Below are 21,585 nucleotides of genomic sequence, written 5' to 3'. Positions count from 1 at the left end.
AGTGCCGGAAAGCGCTATGACATTGATATTTTATCGGATTCACCGCCTTTCCGATAATCGAGAATCGCAGATGGTTGATCATTATTGCTTCATCAAGCTTGTGATTTATATTGATATCAGGCTTTTCATTGATTGATATTTGATAATCTATTCACGAATGTTAACATGTCAAATCCTCGAGTAATGCTCCCTTTTAAACATGGTCTCAGACTGTTAAATCAAAGGTCGTTTCATATCACCCCGAGGTTATTCGCTGTCAATATCAAACCTTCACGGAAGCAAATATTAGCAAAGAGAAATGCTACTGAACCAGTGATCATACGGAAGAGGGTGCCAATCAACACTCCTGAAGCTCTTCCACCGATGTTTATTCTTGAAACAGATCATAAAGCTGGAGTTCTAACTGTCGAACCTAATAAAGCCATGGAATTCTTAAAGAACTACCAGAGTTTACATGGAAATCCGAACCAAGGTTGGGAGACTGGAATTTGCAATAGTAAGGTTTTTCTTCTTCTTCGCAGCTTACATATCTTACTGATGTCTTATAGAGCATGGTATCACGGCATCTGATGTGACACAAATATCTATTTCCATGGGGAGATGCCGGGAACAAGCACAAAAACGTCTAGCAAGGGTGTTATTAGATTCAGCTTCAGCTATGGGAGACCCGGCAGCCACGTTAGAGGTTGTGTCGGAAGCTTTTTATAATAACAAGCTCTACACAGCAAGGTTCACACCCTTTCTTGAACGTTTAGGTATTTTGGCTAAGAGGGGGAGCAATGTTCAAGCAATGGGACTTCTTGGTCAAGTTCTATACAGTCAAGGAAGGGAAAAGGAAGCTCGAGATTGGTTGCAAAAAGCTGTTGCTGGAGAAAAGTCACCAAACTTTCCAGGGGCTGCAGAGGCACTCGTCGTACTTGGCTTGATTTTAGAAAAGACTGATAGAGTAGCTGCAAAAAAGTTGTTTAGCAAAGCAGCATTAGACTTAGATCATCCAGCAGCATTCTTCTATCTTTCTAAACATGTAGGTCCTGACGAAGAGGATAATAGGATGGTTTATTTACTCAAAGCGGCTGGTGCGGGTATGCCTGAAGCATGCCATAATCTTGGTTCTATTGAATTATCTAAAAACGGTGACCAAGCGGACAAGAAGCCGTCAGAACGAGATTATGGTTATGCCAAAGAGTGGTTTCAAGTCGCAGCTGAAAGCGGCTTTGGTTTGAGTATGTTGAACATGGCTTCAATATGTAAATCTCAGGGTCAAACTGAGGAGGCTTTGAAATGGCTGGAGCGGGCAGAAACCCTTCCCGATATCCATGATGAAGCAGTAAAGATGAGATCCAGCTTCGTTGTGGACTAAGGGCTCTTAGCTAGACCTACCAATTATCACTACAGCCTCTTTTGAATAAAGCTCTACAAGAAGCATGCGGAAGACGTTATGGACTCATGGTTTGCAATGTACTTTTGTTCCTCCGCAGAAATTTGACGTGGATGTTCAAAATCAGTGCAAGCATCACTTTCAGTACTCGGCTGGTCGAGCTGATACCTTATGAGGAGGGGCATATTCCACGTCCGCGTGCGATTAGGTTAGCTTTGCGTACTACGTTACATTTGCTTGGAGGAATGCATTGAAAAAGCAGCTGGATAAAGACAAAGCTGGCAAGTTGACGCCGAAGGCTCACTCTCGTCACTGTGTTACTTCCTAAAAAATACAGTCTATGGCAAGATTAGTCTTCCTGTCAAACAATTAGGAGCGACGAATCAATTCCGCGCAACCTTTGAAACCCTCTTGCATGACATAGATGTGGTAGCTTAACTCTCGTAGTCGTATGGTTCAAGTCAAGGGAGCCCAGCCACTTTACACTTCTTCACACATATTCTTGACGCTTCATTATTCATTGAGTTTTTTTGACGTGTGAGTATTGGCCTGGTCCAGAACTCAGTAAACACACATTGCAATAAACCTCAGTCGGGCTTATTACAGATGACAAAGAGATAGACAGCCATCACGTGTTGTCAGCGGAAACCGACCGCAACTCAACAAATCCATTCAGACGTTTCCCATCTTAAGACAATCAACGTGTTGTAATTATTTATTTCTTGATATCTTATTTTCCATGTGAAGACTTAGTGTCAGAGATGAGAAAGATTCAATAATGTAGTTTAAATGTGAATTATGGATGATGTACTTAGCAAAATGTTACATTGATACTTAGATGCCATTTTCCGCTACCCCCGTCGTACGGTTTTCGCTAATATTCTCTGATGGTGCCGGCATCGAACGCTGATAGAGAGATATCACAGATGCTCATTTTTACCTGCCGGAAATGGTTCGTTATACGCCCGAGTTGAGACATCTCGCCGAAAAATCAAACCAAAATGATGTCGAGGCGGAGATGGGCAAGATCTGCGGTGTGGCGATCGTTGTCCTTGTTACTTGACTTCATTTTATCAGAAGCGTCGAGACGGATATGTTAAGGTATATAAGACAAGGTAAATATGGATAAGAGTTGTAGGAAATAGGTCGATTTAAGATCTAAATGGACGCTGATTTGAAAACTTGTCTCGTTTCATTTGTCAGTAGACAGTTGTATGAAAGCGGGGCACCTTTTAGCAGACTTGAACCACAATAATATAAAGACTGTTAGCGTTAATGGTTTGTAAGTCTACATCATAAATACAACGAAGGCCTTGCACAGGAATGCCGCGGGAGGCATTATCCTAGTCACAATCTCCCCATGTTAGAATTTTCATAATAGACATTATCTCACGTGGCTCACGCTACATAATTGGTCCTCAACAATCACACTTTTTCTTTCCAGAATACTGATCGTTAGGTTATTATTATCAACAATGACAATGAATATCATACATCACTGATTCAATTCAAGCCCAAAAACAATAACAACAGCAACAAGAACGCATCTATTTCTCCCACAACACAAAACCAAAAGCATAATATGCAGGCATCAAAACCCTATTCTGCCCCCAAACCCATCAATTTCCATCGTACTTCACCCGCCGCTTGCGCCATACCGCTCTTCAGCCGATACATCGGCAGCAGCAGCAATCTTATCATCACAATCACTGTATTCTGCATACATACTGAGCCTACCTTCCTTATATTACACTTTAATCTACCTCACATCTTCCCTGCTCTGCTACGACTCCTCGCTTAATTTCAGCTCTCAGCCTTATTCATAGAAGCCATACTACCTACCTAGGTATCGTGATTCACTCATGCGAGAACATGTTTTGAGTTACGCATTCATGTTTAGCGTGGATAGTTTCTTACAGTATTGTATAAATCTCAAGCTCGCCAAACATTTTCGCAAGGATCATTACGATATTAATGACAGCTAGAGAGACGTTGTTCAACTTACTCAATCACGGGTCTTCTATAGTAGAGAATTGTTCATATGGTCGGCGAATTAGAGATGTAACAGTAAAAGATTTAATATGTACGATCATAGTATGGTGAGTATTGCTCATAAACTCTGACAACAAGACTCTTGTCGTGGAAGTTGTGTCTCTGCTTAGATGATAATGAGCACTTGACTACTTGTTCGAGTGGTCGTACTTTTCACGACTGGTGCTTAACACAGTATAGTGATATACATGCTACACGCTGCCAAATCACGATCTTCCAACTCCGTCCTATTGTTGGCTATGCAAGGTTGTAGAGAGTCAAAAGGAAGATCCTTATATACCACTCTATCATCTCTCTTGAGCGTCGCATCTTCACGACCAAGGTACTTACCTCTTCTATCACTGTGAACAAAGTGAATCATCACCTTATATGCATATACTAAATCGCACATCAACTTCGAATGACCCCTCATTCTATGACACCAATTCACTCCCAGATCTAACATCCCGATGCCCTCCTGACTTTCCAAGCATGACGGCATTTCCCACTCCCACTATACCTTCTTCAACGATATGATATACAAGTCTCCAAATATCCCAACTCATAAAATCATCATAGCCAGATCATAAGCTGATTGAAGGCCATTTGTGACTTTCGCCCAGTGAACGAAAAACAAGCAAGCGAGCCAGCAAGCATTTATACTGAACCCACATAACGTGAGACGAAAAACTTCAGTGTAAGTGATCTTACAAACAATCAAAAAAACAACAGACTCACATAATTGACAACATAAAGAAAAACACAACGAAATCCTCCAAAAAGCGAAAGTAGAAGTGCACAAACGACAATAATCCCATTGTTTCTCTATCCCGATTCCGTGTATCAAATATCCACAGCTGATATATGGGTTTGTAACTACAAGAACAACGCATACTCCGAGCGGGCGCGAAGTTCTCCTGATAATATTATATATGTTTTCTTCATAGACGTGATGATCATCAGCTCCCGCAGAATTTGTTTGGTTTATATATTTCTGTGCAGAGTCTTCTGAATACCTAACATTCACCATTCTGCAACAAACATTGGATACGTAGGTGATAGGTAGTCACGATTAGCCAAGCCCTCGCATCTCACTCAAAAACCAAACAAACACAAGATCCGCACTGTACGCTTTTTCTCCCTCTATACCCCGCAGAACAATCCACCTCCCCCTCTACCTTTCCCTCAGCCCCTCTCTTTCCGGGATTTTCCTTGAAGGACAGAATATAAGATCCCCCAGAGTCATAGAAAAGTTTCTTGAGATCATACTGGTACGATTCATACAAGGCACTAAAATATATAGGTGTTGTGCAATCGTGGAGTAGCGGGTATACTCATACGAGCGCATTCAAATTTGCACGATCGATTGAGGAACTCTCACCGTGAAAGAACTGAGGACTTTTTCTGAGGAGATTAGATGAAAAGTTGCCAAACAACAACGATGAGTTTATTGTGAGGAAAGGACAACGAGAATCCACACACAGAAATCAAAGAGTTTGATCTCCCTGATCAACGTACGCGAGCTCGAACTGCTAGTTGATTACGGTACAGAAATACTCGAAGGGCAGTCATCCCCTATCAGCAAGGGCTTTAAGGGCATCCAAATGTTTACTTCCATGCTAGAATGATTTTACCACTTTCTTAAATAGAGAGATCGTTCGTTCTCCTTACCCGTTCCTAAACCCACTTAGATGCGATGCTTACCTAGATATACCCCGCAATGCGTCTACAGCACAAAACAATTGTCAATCCCCTACCAGTATTTAAACTCTTCAAGACTTTCAGATACAAGTAAACAAACTCTTTCCCACTTTCTCAAGACCTTACCTCACGCACTCAGTATATAAGCATCCCTTGCCATCAACATCTCAGTCGACCGAGCAAGAGAAATCAAGAATGTAATCGCGGAGGCAGGAACGGAGTGCAGAGAGGGCGTTGCATCTTCTTGTTTGCGGATTCTTGTGAGAAATAATGAATGGGAGGTAATACAATATGTTATTTATGTGTATGAGATAAAAGTAGTGAGGAGATCTGTGTAGGAGATGAGATGGGAGTGGGATAAAATGAGACGAGATGAGATAGACACATCAACGCCGAGAGCATAGATTATCCGCCGTTTGTTGATAGCGACAAATCTCTAGAGACGACAGTTACCACTTGATATACAATTCGTCTAATTGTATCTGCTCCTGTCTACCGCAGCCGTGGCAGCCTATGTTAAATCCTAAACCAGTCTTTCAACCCACCCATCGGTAAAAGGAGGAGAGTTGATTGCTACTGCTTCGGGAGCTAAACATGGAGCACCTGCCTGACTCTTATACTTTAAATTGGGAGAATTCTCGCCCCGTTCCCCCTTGCCTTCCCGAATTCTTTTCTCAGCCTTCCATAAGGAAAAGTCCATCGGGTATACGCGTCCCCGCATCCACTACTTCTGAGTAGAATTCACTCATGAACAAACTCTCATCCATAGATCTTTCAAATACCATCTCCAAATATTCCCCCTCATCTATTCTCGCAATCCCAAATTTCGAATTTAAAGCCACTCGTTACTTGCCCAAGATTTTCAAGCATGAGAAGCCCAAATAACCCGAGATAAGGCCCGCGATTGCCAAATCGTTGATCAAACCGCGGTACTCTTCGATCAGTACTCATGAGCCTTAACCATCCACCCTGTGACTTTCCATGGGATAAAATACTAAATAGGTCTTTTTTTTTCTTGGCGGCGACAAGACATCTATGACAGTATACAATGAGACATTAATAAAACCAAAAACACTCACTCGCCAGCAGTTTTGTCACCAATTTCCTACCCATCCCAACTATTTGGAATCTTAATATAAAGTCTGGGCAGCGGGTACAAACCCTGATGAATAACTTACGAATGGGGTCACTCGGGAATATCCCGTGGGTGCACGCAATCTCTACACAGTCTCCGGAATTTTCGTCTTATAACAACGAACCGTAATTCGACACTCCGAAGATATAGCAACGACGTCAAATTAAACATCAAACATTGCATCTAAAAACAATGCGATGAACTATCATTAAGAAGTCAACCCACAGGGACTTGCATCTAATACCGTAGAACACCTCCGAAGAAGGAACTTTCCTCCTCCAAAGTCATTTTCAACAGCAGGAAAAAAAGGAAGTTTCAACGCGCATTTAATTTATTAAAGTGGGATTCGAAATTTTACATATTTCAAAACGTAATATTCTTCATTTTCATATTGTAAGTAGAACTTGGCACTTGCCTATCATCCTTGAGTTTGTATCATAGCCAAGTGTTCGTCCGTATCGGTAAGAATAGAAGTGAAGAAGAGATGATGCAATTATGTAAAATAGGAGACTCCAAGAGAAGTCACATACCGCTAGGTTTGTGAATAAGTTGAAGACACGATGATTGTAGGTTAGCATAATTCCTTGTCGTGTCATAACGGCAATCTAAAATGCAAATCGAAAAATCATATCTCGAAAACTAGAGTATATCAACAATAGAAACTGAGATTAATGAGCCCGGAGGATCAATCAAGCATGCCAGTGTGAAAGACACAGACTCAGTGCGCTCTCCACTGCATACCGTCAATACAAGCCTCAATATTTGTGAGTCCGAAGAGGAACCACAACCAAGCACTTTGGACCTTCACTTGAGCCGGGTTAATCAAACGAAAATGTATATATCAAGCACGATCAACCCAAAGATCCGCGAGCCATTCTAGAAGAACCGAGAAGAATCCGCTAGAAGCCAAAGAAGATAGAAGGAAAACAAAGGGTTTTCAAACCCCTGGGGATATTGCAGGAGATCTATAGAGCACAATGGCAGTGGAGTATCTCTAACCATGTCAGCAGTTCCGAAGAAGATTTTCATGTACATTTCTCGGTATATATCGGTATCTATGCCTAGATTTGAGTCGTAACTTCCGTGAAGTTATTGAGGGGAGAATAGCTCCAGCTGTCAGAAAGAAGAGAACACGTCTGGAAAAATAGAAGCTGTCCCGAATTCAAACGCCCGAGTCGGGTCTTTTTGAACTGCAAAAAGAGGGAGGGTGAATTAATTCACTTTGAAGAACTATTTCTGAAGATATTCATCTCCTGCACTCATGATATTGCAATTTCCGGTGCGACAGAAAGAGTAACGTGGATGGAATGAAGCTCCAATACCACCCCTTTATAAATCACGTGTCGTCTATTATTGTCCACTCACATTGTTCATCCCACCAACCGCATTTCTTTGTCTTAGCTGTCTCCTTGTCTAATCAGATCAGATCAGATCCTCGCATCTCACCACAATTTATCAGATTAATCTAACCTCCGTTCTCGCAACCCCTTTCCATCATTCCATCTGATAAGCTTACCGAATCCTTTCCTACAATTACCCATGTATGTATTGACATTCATCATCTGTACATGAAAGTTGCAATTTTCAAACTGTGGTTCGCGATTGCCATATCCTGGTATGCAAATGCTTGGGTGCATCAAGAAACCCACATGCGATAATGGATATAAGAAGCTGGACACGAAAACAAGAATATTCCGTGTCGCCTTTCCCTTTGCCATTGAGACTACTTCTTTACGTGATCCATAAAAGAATATAGGCAAAAAGCTAATGCAAGAAACTCTTAGTACATACCTTATACGTGTACGGAGTACGGTAGAATGCCTGTGGATATGTAGAGGCAAGTATTGTCCACTTATCAGATGGCATGAGATCCACACGATCTGATAAAAAGGTAAATCCCAATGGTACAAAGCTTGAATCAGGAAAAAGATTCGCTTCCGTGTCTCGGTACAATTTCTCAAACAAAGGGATCATGTCAGATTCGGCGAACTGGGGATCTTATAATCTAATCAGATTCATCTAATCAGATTTTATTCCTTGTTGCTTTTGATGCCCCATCAAAGCTGGTGGAGGAATCCTGGAATGTTGAGAATTGATATGTCACTGGAATGTCACCCATACGTGAGTCTCCACGTATTCCCTTGATTCCTTGATTAATTAATTATCTGTAATTCATTCTAAACGAAATGATTTAAGGTTATCAGATCGAAAGTCCCCCGTATCCTAGAAGTAAATATGTGTAAATTTAGATGAGCATGTCTCGGATCTGAGTATTAGGGTTCCGAATGGTTGGGTTGAAGTCGTTGTAAGATGTAAGGAGGGTTACTTTGAGCCGACTTAATTTTTGACTTTGGGTTAAATAGAAATGGACCAGACTCCCCAAGATGATTTGCTTGTGACCCTGTGAAGGTGTGAATGTGACAAGTGGACAGTACAAGAAACCATGGGTTAGTTAGGAAACAATGTCAAGGGATTGTGTATTTCTCCGTGGAAATAGTCCGGCTTTGGAACCGGCTAACCCGAATGCGAAAACGAAGGACGAAAGGCTATTCAGATCGAGATGTCATCGTGCTTGTTGGCAGTCTCATATACCGACCTAACTTTCCTATAATCAGTACCGTTAAATTCCTAGTCTCTGTAGTTCAAACGCTTCTATCCATTACCTCCCTTTTTACCGTATCACCTTACTGTCAGGTCATTCTTTCATCTACCCAGAGCATTTACCGAGTCTCACCATTCTAGCCCTCGACCTTTCGGATCAGATAAGTGAATCGACTAGGGTCTATGACAAGTCTATGACAAGGTCTATGACAGGGACTATTTCCCTTGTCTGGATATCCTAACTTTGAATGGCAAGTAGATTACGAAAAGCGGGTGTTTTCTTATCCTAGAAGTTCCTAAAACAGTTCGTTCCTGACTTCAATTGAGTTTGAAAAGGACCCGAATCATAAGTTTTTAGTAAAAAGAGAGTCGACCTTTACGATGTTTGTCGGGATTGAATAACGGTTATGTAGGTATGCAAAGTATGTGCCAGCTGAGAGATGGTCTATTTCTTCTTCTCTGAATGATCGATTGACCAGTGAGGATCATTGTGAAGGGAAATACCTAGTACATCTGATGCATGTACCTACCTAGGTCGGTAGGTATGAATAGGAAGAGTGGGAGTAGGAGTGGGTGATGGAGATATTGACTATATATGGAGACCAGATGATAAATAAAGTACGACAGAAAATACGATGTACAGATGTACAGATGTGGCCAGGGCATGAATGATGCACAATGTTTGGCAAATAGAGACGAAAATCTTCGATGAGCTGAATGTTTGATCATCCTGAGGCCATTGCTTGTGTGTGTGTGTGTGTGTGTGTTTTCTTGGTGAGACAGAGACAGAGACAGAGACAGACATGTTCAATGATGATGTATGTACTGAATACACAATAGAATCAATAAAAAGGAGATTCAAACCATATTGAGCCATGCTTGTTACTCGTAGGTAGTAGTATATATATATATATATACATCGTTTTGATGCTTGATGATGATACATACATAGTATTTAGTACGGTAGTAATCATTTGATATCAGATCCGTCATCACGACAAATCTTACACAATCAAATTCCTTGTGCTTGTCTATTCAACAATATTGATCCTCCACATTTCTTATATATATCTAAAAGCTTGATCTGAGTACTCCGATATTTATATTACGCTTGTTACGGTTGATCAATCTCAATCTCATCAATCCCGGTGTCGGCCGAGGCTTTAAGAATCCATTACTTTGTACAAAATAATAAAGTTCCAAGTCATTCCGCCACCACGATTCGATTTGTCTCTTCGGAAAAAAACTTTATTAAAAAGGGAATACTATCCATATCCATATCCACATCAACCCAAATTCACCCCAATTCTTTCAATTGATATATTCACAATAATATTGAATCAAGTTGAATGGACAGAAAAATCTACGGCAGCAATAATCACTTCTAAGCATACAAGTATTACGCCAACACTTATTCTTTATTATTTAAAACCGAAAACAATCTACATAGTAGATCAACTTCTTACATCATACCATTCCATTGTGGAATCACTTATCAAACTCAAAAAGTTGGATTGACACACAATCAACAAGTTTGGCTTTGCCTTCCCCTCCTGATTTTCATCCATTTCTCGGCCCTCATACTCGCACATTTAGTATATGATCCGTCGTTCATCGATTCTGCTTCGAATTATGTCGCGTCCTCAAGTTGTCAGAATGGCTACTACATCCCATTGTATACCACAAGAGCCACAACCTGAATCACCCCGCTCCCAGGTATCTCAGGTTCCGGCTCTCACCTACTCATCCTCTTCCTCTTCCGACCTCGAACCCGAAGAAATCGAACCACGCCGTCGTCGGGCTTCGACTGTACTCATCTCACAAAATGCTACCGATATGCAAAGAATTATTGGAAATGCGGGCACGAAATTGGTGGAAAAATGTTGCGGTGGAGGTTGCTGTATGGCCATTACAAAAACTGATGGCCTCACATATGAAAAGCCAAGATTACCAGACAACGATGCTTACAGGAGTTTGGCATTGAAGATCGAAACCATACCTACACGATTGTCAAGTCTGCCAGATCTGCCAAAGAAAAATATGGACATTCTCCCTCTGAACAAGGAGAAGGCCTTGGACATTGTCAAGGGCATGGAATCTTTGGATGTCAATGAAAACAGAGGAGCAATTACCGTTGAGCCTCCTATGGACGTCGCTGATGCGGCAGACATTCAAAAGGTTATCTCCCACAAGGATTCAGGAATTGATATGCAAAATGATTCAATTGACTTCACACCACATCATGCCAAATTAGATGTCGATACCAAAGTTCAACCACCCTCATTCGTTCAGCCACATCCACCTTACGAAGTCTATTCCGCAAGAATTTTCAATGCTAGGGAATTGACTAAGCCTGGTGCTGAAAAGAGAACATATCACTTCGATTTGGATGTGACCGATTATCCTGAGGAAGGTGGCGTTGATTTCAAGGTCGGTGGTGCAATTGGTGTTATGGCACCAAATGAAGAATCAATGGTGGAAGAAATGATGGATTTGTTATCGATTCCAAGACATCTTCGTGACCGAAAGATTCTATTGAAGACACATTCTGGAAGATGGCCTACAATTTGGGGAGACGATAAGCCAAGAGAATTAATCACAACCAGACGCGATTTATTGACTTGGTGTTCTGATATTCAATCATATCCTCCCAACAAAAAGATTCTACGAATCCTTGCCGAATATGCTACCGATCCAGAAGAGAAGAAGATTTTGTTATATTTGTGTTCTGGAGAAGGACAAGGTACATTCTGCGATTTCAGAACTGGTCCACATATCACCATCCCTCAACTTCTTCACGCATTCCCTTCCAGTAAACCACCTCTCGATCACCTTCTCTCGGAACTCGAAACATTGAGACCTCGATTCTACTCAATGTCCAATGATCCTCAAGAGAATTGTGTACCAGTTGAAGGATGTAGCCGACTCATCGAAATTGCAGTCACTGTCCACGAAACCAATCACTGGAAGGGTGGAAATCGAATTGGTCTGGGATCAGGATTCTTTGAGCGACAAGCAAGAAAATTCATTGAAGCTGAAAAGAGAGGGGAAAAGGTCAACATCCGAATCCCAATGTTCAAGGGATTAATGGCAAATCCTTTGGCTAGAGAATTTGTCTCAGATGGACCAATGCTTTTGATTGGTGCAGGTGTAGGAGTTGCACCTTTCCGGGGCTTTGTTCAACGTCGTCTTAAGAACGCTAATTGCGCCAACAAAGTTTGGGTTCTCCAAGGAGTCAGAGATTCTCTTCTGGATGAATTGTATTCTGGTGAATGGGGTGTTCATGAATCAGAAGTCAAGAAAGTTGTTCAGAGTCGAAGACCTGGTAGTAAGCAAAAGGGCAAATATGTTCAAGATGAAGTTAGACATCAAGCAGATTTGGTCTGGTTCATCATCAATGCTTTGGATGGTCGAGTTTTCGTTTGTGGAAGCAGTAAAGGGATGGGTGAAGGTGTCGAAGAAGCCCTTGTAGATGTTGCCATGGAGAAGGGCAATTTGGATAGGGAAGAAGCAAAGAACTTCTGGAAGTTGAAGAATGAAGCTGGGCAATACATTGCCGAGACTTGGTGATTAATTTCACTTTATTGTTCTTTCCTTCCTGCCTTGAGTCTCGGGTTTTCAAATACCAAAGATGGGATTACGATGCGAATGAAACAAGGATTGTAAATACGTAGTGGATTTTCGATATCGTTTGCCATATTTGGACTGTATTATACGCATGTTCAATGGGTGGAGAGCTGTCTTTCTTTTATGCAATGGATGGCGGGGTTCTTTGGCTACACATTTTGCATATAGGATATTGACTGGGTAAATTTTGGTTGTCAATAGGGCGTTGAACGGTGTTCAGACTGGCGAAATGGGATATGAGAACAACAGCAAGAGAACAATCCAAGCAATTGGGATTACATTGATGGGAGCTATATGATGGGATAGTGAATGCAAGACAGCGAGTAGATACTTCTGTCCGAATGACCGTGTGGAATACTGTGCCATACAGATAGCTCATAAATGAAAATATTTAAAAATCATAATCGTATTCTTCGAGTTTGATGAATCGTGAGTTTACACAATTGTCTCAAATATTTTCCGTTCACCAGGTTCATTGAACTTCATTCATCGAAACCATGCGCCCGTACAGATCCGCAATCAATACCCCGCTTATCCGCAACAATTCCACCAATAGCAGAAAGAAGCGCACCGCACTCAGATCCGCCCCACACCAACTCTATATGTAATGAATATGTCAGCGGTCCATCAATTATGGAATCCTTAGAAATCTTGACCAATTTGTGGAGCCGGGAGGGTCGAAGCTTGGTGAGAGCTTAGATATCACGATATCTTGATGGGGAGGGGAGCCGAGAGGAAGGGGGGAAGCAGGCCGATCGAGTTTAGCTTTTAATGAATTATTGAAAATTAAAAATTTTATTTATATATTTATAAAATCTTTATTTTTAATAAAATATATAATTTGAGAATAATAGGCATGCTAGGTAGGTTGGTACGTGTTTACTGTGTCAGTGGAAGAAGCAAAAAGTATGAGGGAGGTGAATCATTTGATTAATTGATTGCTTGATTTGATACGGGGTTGGTATTAGTAAGGTTAGGTAAGGATTGGAAAGTAAAACATGGGTATTAGAAATCTTTACTTTTTGGGGGGGTGATTGGATGGATTTTGGATGTTGGGTCTGGATGGGATGGGATGGGATGGGATGGGATGTTGGATTTGCAATGGCGACATGAGATTGGGAATCGCGAACGGGGTTGAATAGTGCTCTGTCCTGTCCTGTCAATGTGTCTCTCTTAAGAGAGCGGGGCTAAGAGCGGGCCGTGTTTTAACTTTTGCATACAACGTCGGTTTGGGTCGATTGTTGTAGGTATAAGAGGGCTTGATGTTCACCCTTTTGGAGATTCTCAATTTTCTCTTTCTCTATTCACATCTTGCAGCTTTGTATCTCGCAACACATTCTCGATTTTCACGCACACAACATACATCCATACAACGTATATACACTCAATTCTCAAACCTCACCACACAAACCACCAATCATGTCTCCATCAACCCAATTCATCGATCTCCTCAAGGCCCGTCGTACCATCTACGCTCTCAGCAACAAATCCACCATTCCCGATAGCAAGATCCAGGAGATTGTCGAGCAAGCCGTTTTGCACGTTCCTTCCTCGTTCAACTCGCAAAGCACGAGAGTGGTTTTGTTGCTCAAGGGTGAGCATGAGAAGCTTTGGGATATTACCAAGGAGGTTTTGAAGGGGGTTGTTCCTGAAGCTCAATTTGAGGGAACCGCTAAGAAAATTGATGGATTTAGAGCGGGTTATGGAACCGTAAGATTTTTATTTTTTTTGCTTTCCGTTTTATTGTTCTATTGTTTGATATTGAATCTTTGGTTCTGTAATATTGGTTTCGGGGAAGTAAACTAATGGAAACATCAATAGGTCCTTTTCTTCGAAGATAGAAAAGTGGTCTCCGGTATGCAATCCGCATACGCTTCCTACGCAGACAAGTTCCCCATGTGGGCTAGTCAGAGTGATGCCATGACCCAATATGCCATCTGGGTTGCTTTGGAAGCTGAGGGATTGGGCGCAAACTTGCAACATTATTCTCCATTGATTGATGCTAAGGTTGCTTCTGAGTAAGTTTTTTCTTTTATTTCTTATTTTCCTCTGGAGAAGTGGGGATGTGAGGGTGGGGTTGGGGAAGATGAAGATGAAGATGAAGATGAAGATGCTATGAAGAGGGATGGAAACGAATACATAACTAACATCGAATCTTCTAGATGGAACATCCCAGCTGACTGGGAGCTCAACGCTCAACTCGTTTTCGGTACTCCTGTTGCCGGAGCTGGAGAGAAGACCTTTCAACCTCTCGAGGAGAGATTCAAGGTTTACGGTGCTTAGATGGGTATTTGAGGATATAGTAATAATTGTGGAGGCAAAGGGCTCGGGTAGCAGTGGATTTACGATAGATCGAAGTGCTAAGATATTGCAAGTAACGGGGGCAAAACAGCAGATGAGGGTGGATGCAGACAAACTGATCATACCATTACTGATACGAACATAGAATGGTTTAGATTAGAATAGATTAGATGAATGATACGACATGATATGAAATTGAGAAATTCAGCTGTTCTTTGCTTCTATTTGGGGGATGTGTAAAGGAAAATACGATGATGAACGCAAGTGCGTTGTGCGGAAGTTGGGAAATATGTCGATATTGATATTGATATTTGTGTCATCGTTCGACCGTTCATACGATACTACTCGAGAGAATGATGGAGTAGAAAGGGAGATCTGAACAAATGATTTGATATAAATCTTCATCTTTGAGATGCATAATTTAAATGGCATAGCATACATAGCATGGTAAAGGCCATGCTCTGGCTTTCGAATATGCATATCGATTCTCAAGATCACCGCAGGATTATCAAGATTGGCCAACACAGCTAGCTACGTAATATCTCTCTCCAACGCGAGAAATTTGGAGGAGAGTATGGCTGATGCAGTCCATAAAAATGCAAGCGGTGAATATTGTTTGTTATGCGAAATTTTTCCCCACAGCCGGATTCGGGAATATAAATTCTTTGTGTGAAACGTTTGGATTCCGCTGGACCTGTCTTCGAGATGGTATGTCTGCTACGGTGGGATGCGACGCGATATAACGGTGATTGCTGTAGCGCCGAAGTGGAGGAATAGTCGACCGCTTAGAGAGCTTACTCTTCTGGAGTAATTAGGGGAAAAGGAGATCTTCGTCTCGGGGGTTCCTGATGAGGGCTTGGAGTGCTACAGAGTTGAAAGTGGATGAGGAAGTACGGGTTGGGTTGGGTGGTTTCTTGATCATAGGAGAAGTAGGATCGATATAGTTAGGATGGTTGTTTGGGGGAGTGTGGTAAAGATACCTGGGACTATATGCGCATAGATAGCATAGAGATGTTTCGATAAGGGGGTTGAGTCAACTGGATCGAAATGATGTTGTGAGGCATGGCAATTCCGGGGCGAATTACCGAGCTAGCTGATGTTAGACACATTAATTTTCCTGCCATTTGATTCTCACAAATCATGACAGCAAGACTGAAAGGCAAGGCGAAGGGAAAGTTTTGGAGTATAAAAGATGACTTGTAAGATCATTCAACATCATACTCTGATAACGCTGTCGATTATTTACACAAAAGATCTTAATCCATGATATGGTATGGTAATACTGTTCCCCAATCTTCCAAAGGCAACAATGTCGTCATTTTCTCTCAATTGTCTATATACATCTGACCCAATGGTTTGGTTGATATTCATCCTTGTGCCTGAAATACTCATAGCACTACATTAAGTTTCTCGCCATTTACCATTTCTGGATATGGAGAAGGAAGCGATAAACACGGCTTCGAAAACACTCTGAAAGCAAATCTTTCATCTCCCACAAAGTTCTCACAGCCTATTTCAGAACAAGACAACCAGAGAGCGAATCTTTCCGCTACCTTGATTTCCATCCATGAGTGCTCCAGTCATTTCTTCATACGGCTCTGTCTAACCATCAAGACCACCGAGTAGGCGTATGGTAAGCTCTTGTAGTCCTGTGAGACCCACCAGCATAGAATATGCACGACGCCGGGTGCCAATATCATGCGGCGCAAAGTGCGGGTCTTCGTGAAGGTCTAACTTGCAGGTAAGATATGGCATACTGAGTTGATTTGGTTCAGACGTTGGCGTAGAATTGAACGCTCCATGTAGAAGAAACGGATTATATACCTAAAGAGATAATAGTCTGATGCGACCGTGACCAGTGTGATATACCAGTTTGTGATGTTCCCCACAAATAATATATGCTCTTGTATAAAGTTTAGGTCGGCAAAGTCGTCTTGAAAATTATAATATGCAAATGTCATGCGTCTTTCATCCTATTAATCTGCTGAATTATCCCCAGGGTAAAAGTTATCGCCTCACGCCTCAATTTCCTGTCATGTTCACAAGAGTGCTACATGACAGGTACCCTTAATCCCAATAATATGTCCATTGCGGCGAACCCATAGCTTGATCTGCCCATCCTTTTCCTGGTTCATTACCTCCAGCGCCCGCGCATACAATCAATGGCAGGAAATGTTCTTGTCCCTTCTCAGGATGCGCATCCTCAGCACCGGTCCATTGCCTCCAATCTTCTAGCTTTTTACCGCGTTCTTCAGCATCGGCTATTTTCAATGTTTCTGTCAACCGATATGACCATTCTTCATTACGTGCTTTGTATGCGGGAGTATTCATGACACCAGAGAACATGAGACGAAGGTTATGAAATGACGGCATGCCACTACCAAGAATGGCGATTCCGCGAGAGCGCAAAGGTGCCAAAGCCTGGCCCATAGCATAATGTTGGGCAGGAGAATTCGACCGTAAAACGGAAACTTGCACAATGGGGATCTGCGCTTTTGGTGCAATGAGGAGGAGGGGAATAAATACGCCGTGGTCCCAGCCTTTTTGGAGATTGGTGGTCAGTAAAATGAATCAAAAAGATGGCATTCAGTAATCAAACCTCTCTTCTCATCCAACACAGGTTTTAATCCTGCTCCATCCAATAGCTCGAAAACCTCCTTCGCTACTTCTGGACTTCCGGGTGCAGGGTACTTTAATTTATATGTTTCCGATGGAAATCCAGAGTAATCATAATACAAATCGTGGTGCTGAGCGCTGCTTATATGAGGACGTGTCTCGGTCCAATGCGCAGTAACTAATACAATAGCCTTGGGGGGATTCGAAGTCGAGGAGTTGGGTGAAATGCCTAGTATTTCTGGAACACGAGTGCTCATGGACTTTATGAGTTCGGCATGACCTGGGTCGTTCATAACTGGCATGGGACCACCACCATGGCATACGGATATTACCGGAGCAAGAGGAGTGGAGCTTGAAGTCGACATGCTTGATACTGAAGAGATTGAAGCCGGGCAGGTAAGCTGAAATATGTTGCTATATTGGCGGCAGACGTTTAGTAAAGTTGTAGCTCGATGAATGAGGCGCATGAGGTGCAGGAAGAAATGCCTAGAAAGTAGCAGATCAACAGGATATTTAAAGTTAGACTCGACAGATGTTAGTACGTAGCAGGAGGGTGTAGAGCAAAAATTATATATGGTGTGTTCAGGGTCTGTTGTGTATGAACTGGTCTAATTACGAGGAATACAATGCGGGATGGAGATGGATTGGTAATGATGTGAAATCAATTGTGTAAGCAGCGCCAAAACGCGCTTCGGCGTCCACACCCCTGTGTCGCGAACCTAAATTCTATGCCCATAAAAATCATTACCGACGTATACAAAACTTTCATCTCCGGCTATTCTGTCAAAAATCACAGTACATGTCACTATTTCCGCTGAATATTTTCTATCCAAATCAGAACTAGCGTTCTGAGAATCCCCCTCCGTTTGTGGAATCTTGAGCTGCTTTATCTATTGAGTCTAGGTACAGATCTTTTTGCACCTTTGTAAAGCAACAGTGACATTTTCTTCACCATGCTCCTATTTTGGAATCACAGAAATCATCTTTCATGGGAATGATAGATACTACAATCGTCGGAGTACTTTCAAAAAGCTTCCGTGAATTGAACACACTCTCATCGTACCTCTCCATCTGCTGTTGTAGTTGTCTCTTTCTTCCTTTTCATCGCTTCAGCTATAGCCCCGATAATGAATAAATATTTTGAAGGGCTTCTACCTCCTGGTTATCTCTGTTTACAAATGTCTATGAAAATTTCAGTACAAAAAGACTAAATGCAACATACTAGGCATGTTGCAAATAGACCGAAAAATGGAGTGGGAATGTTAGATTGAATGACTAGCGATTTACCATATGCAATTGTCGAATTTTGACTTTTTCCACGAATGCCGGAGAAACAACGGGCGAAGATGGGTAGATTTTATATCAAGACGGCGTCATAACTTTTTCTAAATAGCAGCTGTACGGACTATATTACTGTAGGATGGATAACACCCTTCCTACTGCTTGGAAATGATGAAATAAATTTGTCTGGAATCGCGGCTTTGTCGAATACAGGACAATCGAAGTTACTCCTTGATTCGGAAGACTTTTTATGAAGCTAGGGTACCCTAAAATGTAACTATTTCAGTGTGTAGAACCACAGTACTCCTCCCATCTTACTTGAGAAGTAGACATTTTTCTCTGAATTAGAAAACTTCATGAATTGACAAGAAGAAATAAGCTCTCGAATCCAATCATACAAATTTGATAACATGAAGTTATTGCGAGTGCAGTTCGTGGAAGTGATGGAGTCTCAAGGTGTACTCATCATTTTAGTAGTGCACTAAAAGCATCTGGACTAGTGCCTTCATCTCAGTGGCGATGGTATCTGGAATGTCTGCTTTCAACCAAAGACACAACTAATGATATGTACCCCGGTTCAATTGGGTTTTCAAGGCGCCGGGCAAACAGGTATGTCGTTCTTTGCCTTTCGGACGCCGTGTAAGTTTCTATCCAATGTCCGACTTTTTGTGTTTATTCGAATAGGGAAGATGAGAACCGACAGAGAAAGGGATGAAAAATCACATAACTGTTGGTGAGGGATGATGTTGTGGCTCTAGTAATCTAGTCTGTGGTTCTTCCGCTCACCAGCCCCATCATTGTTGGCCCAATCGCTGAGTTTTTATCATTGACAGATATCGGAAAGCAGAGATATTCTCTCACAAAGGTATTCAGTAGAGAGACCCTAATACCTGCCTGTTCAGGCTAGTAATGGAATGTTTCAACACGCTCATTCTATCGCGCTTTCTTAAATCCGGTGTTCCAATCTAGCCAGAATATTTACGCGAGAACCCCCTAATGTAGCGTAACGTTAACGATCTACGTTACCCATCAAAGCTTTTTTTCAGTTCAATCTAATTGCTGTCAGACAGCATCTTCGATAAGAACAGCTTTTCGGGGTCACACGGAGAGCGAAGTTGTACCCGTGATAGCCGAAACACGCATTTGTCAATAGATTTGGGAACTGACGTCCCGGGAACAGATGAAAAAGACAGATATGAACCCGAAAAAATCACTTCTCGTCATTACCAAACAAGTATATAATGTATCTGTGATCACATAAGATATAGCCACGCGAAGAGCACTGGTGGTCTTCTATTCTACCTCTGCGAATCAAGAATCGCATTTTAAAGAGAGTCGTGACTAATCTAAATCTCGAATCTATCAATTTTCGACTCTATTATTCCACTGGGAAGTCAAATTGATCAGGTTGTTCGGTGGGGATGCAGAGCGGACACTACAAATCCAAACGTCAATGATTATTAAAATGACATCGCTCAATATTAAAGAGAGAATAAGATGTGATAGGATAGATCTAGTACATGATGATCATTCCTTAGGCGAGATCTAAGCGATTAGAAATTATTCGAATCGACACGAATCCTACTACAAACACACTTCACCAAGAATATAACTCGAGATAAAAAAAAATTAGATCAAGATTTTCAAATATAGCCTCTTTATATCCCAGGCCAAGCCCAAGAATACAATGGGACCCGCCTCAGAGACAGTGTAATACTGAGGGAGTTCCAAGTTTCATCATCCGCTATTAAAAGCCGGCATTCATAAAACTTGCCAGGGGGTGTCAATCCCCCGGCGATAGCCTACGGTCCCCACATCCAGTTCGATTGATCGTTCGCTCGTCTTTCGATAGTTCACTCTTCATCGTATCGTCCTCCACCAAGTTGCATTTGACCTGCACAAGTACGAATACTTGCTGCCCTGCAACCCAGATGGTCGGTCGATCGCTCGTTAGTTTGTAATTTGTTTCGTCGCTCTTCGTGTCGTCCTCCACCAGATTGTATTTGACCTGCACAAGTACGACTACCTGCTGCCCTGCAACCCAGATATTCGGTCGACCATTAGGAGTGTCGTCTTTCATCTTCATTCTCATCTCCTTCTCCTCCTTCTCCTCCTTCTCCTCTTCTATTCTGGGATCCGAAGGAAAAGAATTTGGCGGGGGGGGGGGGCAATGAAGGTATTTATAGACTTCGGTCTGCACTATTGCTAGCTTGGTGATCTGGAAATCCCCCCTTAGTCTCGTTAAATATTGACCAGTAATCTTCGTGAAGCTTCCTTTACTGATTAGAATGAGGTTAGCCTTTTGCAAGAGCGATTGATCCCGCTAGTTGACTCTTCACCTTCTCGAAATTTCTCACTTTTCTTCTCTTCTAAATCTCTATAATATTTTTCTGGTATGGGAATATGGCCTATTCTAGCGAGATTACGATGTGTATTGTCAAATGTTGAATGCTCCAAATCATAGGATTGATCTTTCTATAACCCAGCATTCACCTTCGTAGTCACAATACCTAGAATATGCTCGATTGATGCTTGTCTTTATGTATTTGAGACCTCTCACGTGCAATTGGACCTAGAAATGAACCTGAGTATAGTGAGTTTTGCCAAATTCATTCCTTCTCTCAATAGATTTATACAATAACTACTCATTCGCTCAACAAAGTCCGCCATCCCAAAGACTCATCCCAATAGCATTATCCCTTTCTTGCATTGCAACGATACGAAAACGATAATGTAACTTAAGGCTTTTCTTACTATTGTTATTTATATCTTACATTCATAAATCGACGGGTGATCTTCCTTGGCGAATATCGTTTTTTCAAGCTGCAAATTCCTTTCTCTATGTACATTTCTATCAACATTCTTCTAAATTTCAATCATGCATTTCAACCATAAAAGCTTTCTGGGAGCAGGC

The 21,585-nt window shown here is 41.8% G+C and overlaps 4 protein-coding genes across 4 annotated transcripts; 3 read left to right on the top strand and 1 right to left on the bottom strand.

Moving 5' to 3' along the window:
• The first annotated feature begins 56 nt into the window (after positions 1 to 56).
• On the top strand, positions 57 to 2,217 carry EAE97_006371 (uncharacterized protein). The gene is made up of 2 exons (XM_038876884.1): positions 57 to 496; positions 549 to 2,217. The coding sequence occupies exons 1-2, from the start codon at positions 166 to 168 to the stop codon at positions 1,358 to 1,360; spliced, it is 1,143 nt and encodes a 380-aa protein (XP_038732591.1). The 5' UTR covers positions 57 to 165; the 3' UTR covers positions 1,361 to 2,217.
• Positions 2,218 to 10,478: 8,261 nt separating this feature from the next.
• Positions 10,479 to 12,416, top strand: EAE97_006370 (uncharacterized protein; the record flags this gene model as incomplete). Its single annotated transcript, XM_038876883.1, has 1 exon — positions 10,479 to 12,416. The coding sequence occupies one exon, from the start codon at positions 10,479 to 10,481 to the stop codon at positions 12,414 to 12,416; it is 1,938 nt and encodes a 645-aa protein (XP_038732590.1).
• A 1,476-nt stretch (positions 12,417 to 13,892) lies between these two features.
• EAE97_006369 (uncharacterized protein) lies at positions 13,893 to 14,756 on the top strand (the record flags this gene model as incomplete). The annotated part of the gene is made up of 3 exons (XM_038876882.1): positions 13,893 to 14,183; positions 14,295 to 14,491; positions 14,636 to 14,756. The coding sequence occupies 3 exons, from the start codon at positions 13,893 to 13,895 to the stop codon at positions 14,754 to 14,756; spliced, it is 609 nt and encodes a 202-aa protein (XP_038732589.1).
• Positions 14,757 to 15,978: 1,222 nt separating this feature from the next.
• EAE97_006368 (uncharacterized protein) lies at positions 15,979 to 17,857 on the bottom strand (the record flags this gene model as incomplete). Its single annotated transcript, XM_038876881.1, has 2 exons — positions 15,979 to 17,314; positions 17,374 to 17,857. The coding sequence occupies 2 exons, from the start codon at positions 17,855 to 17,857 to the stop codon at positions 16,842 to 16,844; spliced, it is 957 nt and encodes a 318-aa protein (XP_038732588.1). The 3' UTR covers positions 15,979 to 16,841.
• Positions 17,858 to 21,585: the final 3,728 nt, after the last annotated feature.

This window comes from Botrytis byssoidea (assembly GCF_014898295.1).
Source record: "Botrytis byssoidea strain MUCL 94 chromosome Unknown BBYS_011, whole genome shotgun sequence".
Classification (NCBI taxonomy): Eukaryota; Fungi; Ascomycota; class Leotiomycetes; order Helotiales; family Sclerotiniaceae; genus Botrytis; species Botrytis byssoidea.
The sequence above is the reverse complement of the archived record's forward strand: the minus strand, read 5'-3'. Positions and strand labels throughout refer to the sequence as shown.

What these genes read in the sequence shown, in the direction of transcription:
- EAE97_006371 (XM_038876884.1), top strand. Translation starts at nt 166, where the DNA reads ATGTCAAATCCTCGAGTAATGCTCCCTTTTAAACATGGTCTCAGACTG. An exon ending in GGAGACTGGAATTTGCAATA is followed by an intron (nt 497 to 548) that starts GTAAGGTTTTTC and finishes GATGTCTTATAG; the next exon opens with AGCATGGTATCACGGCATCT.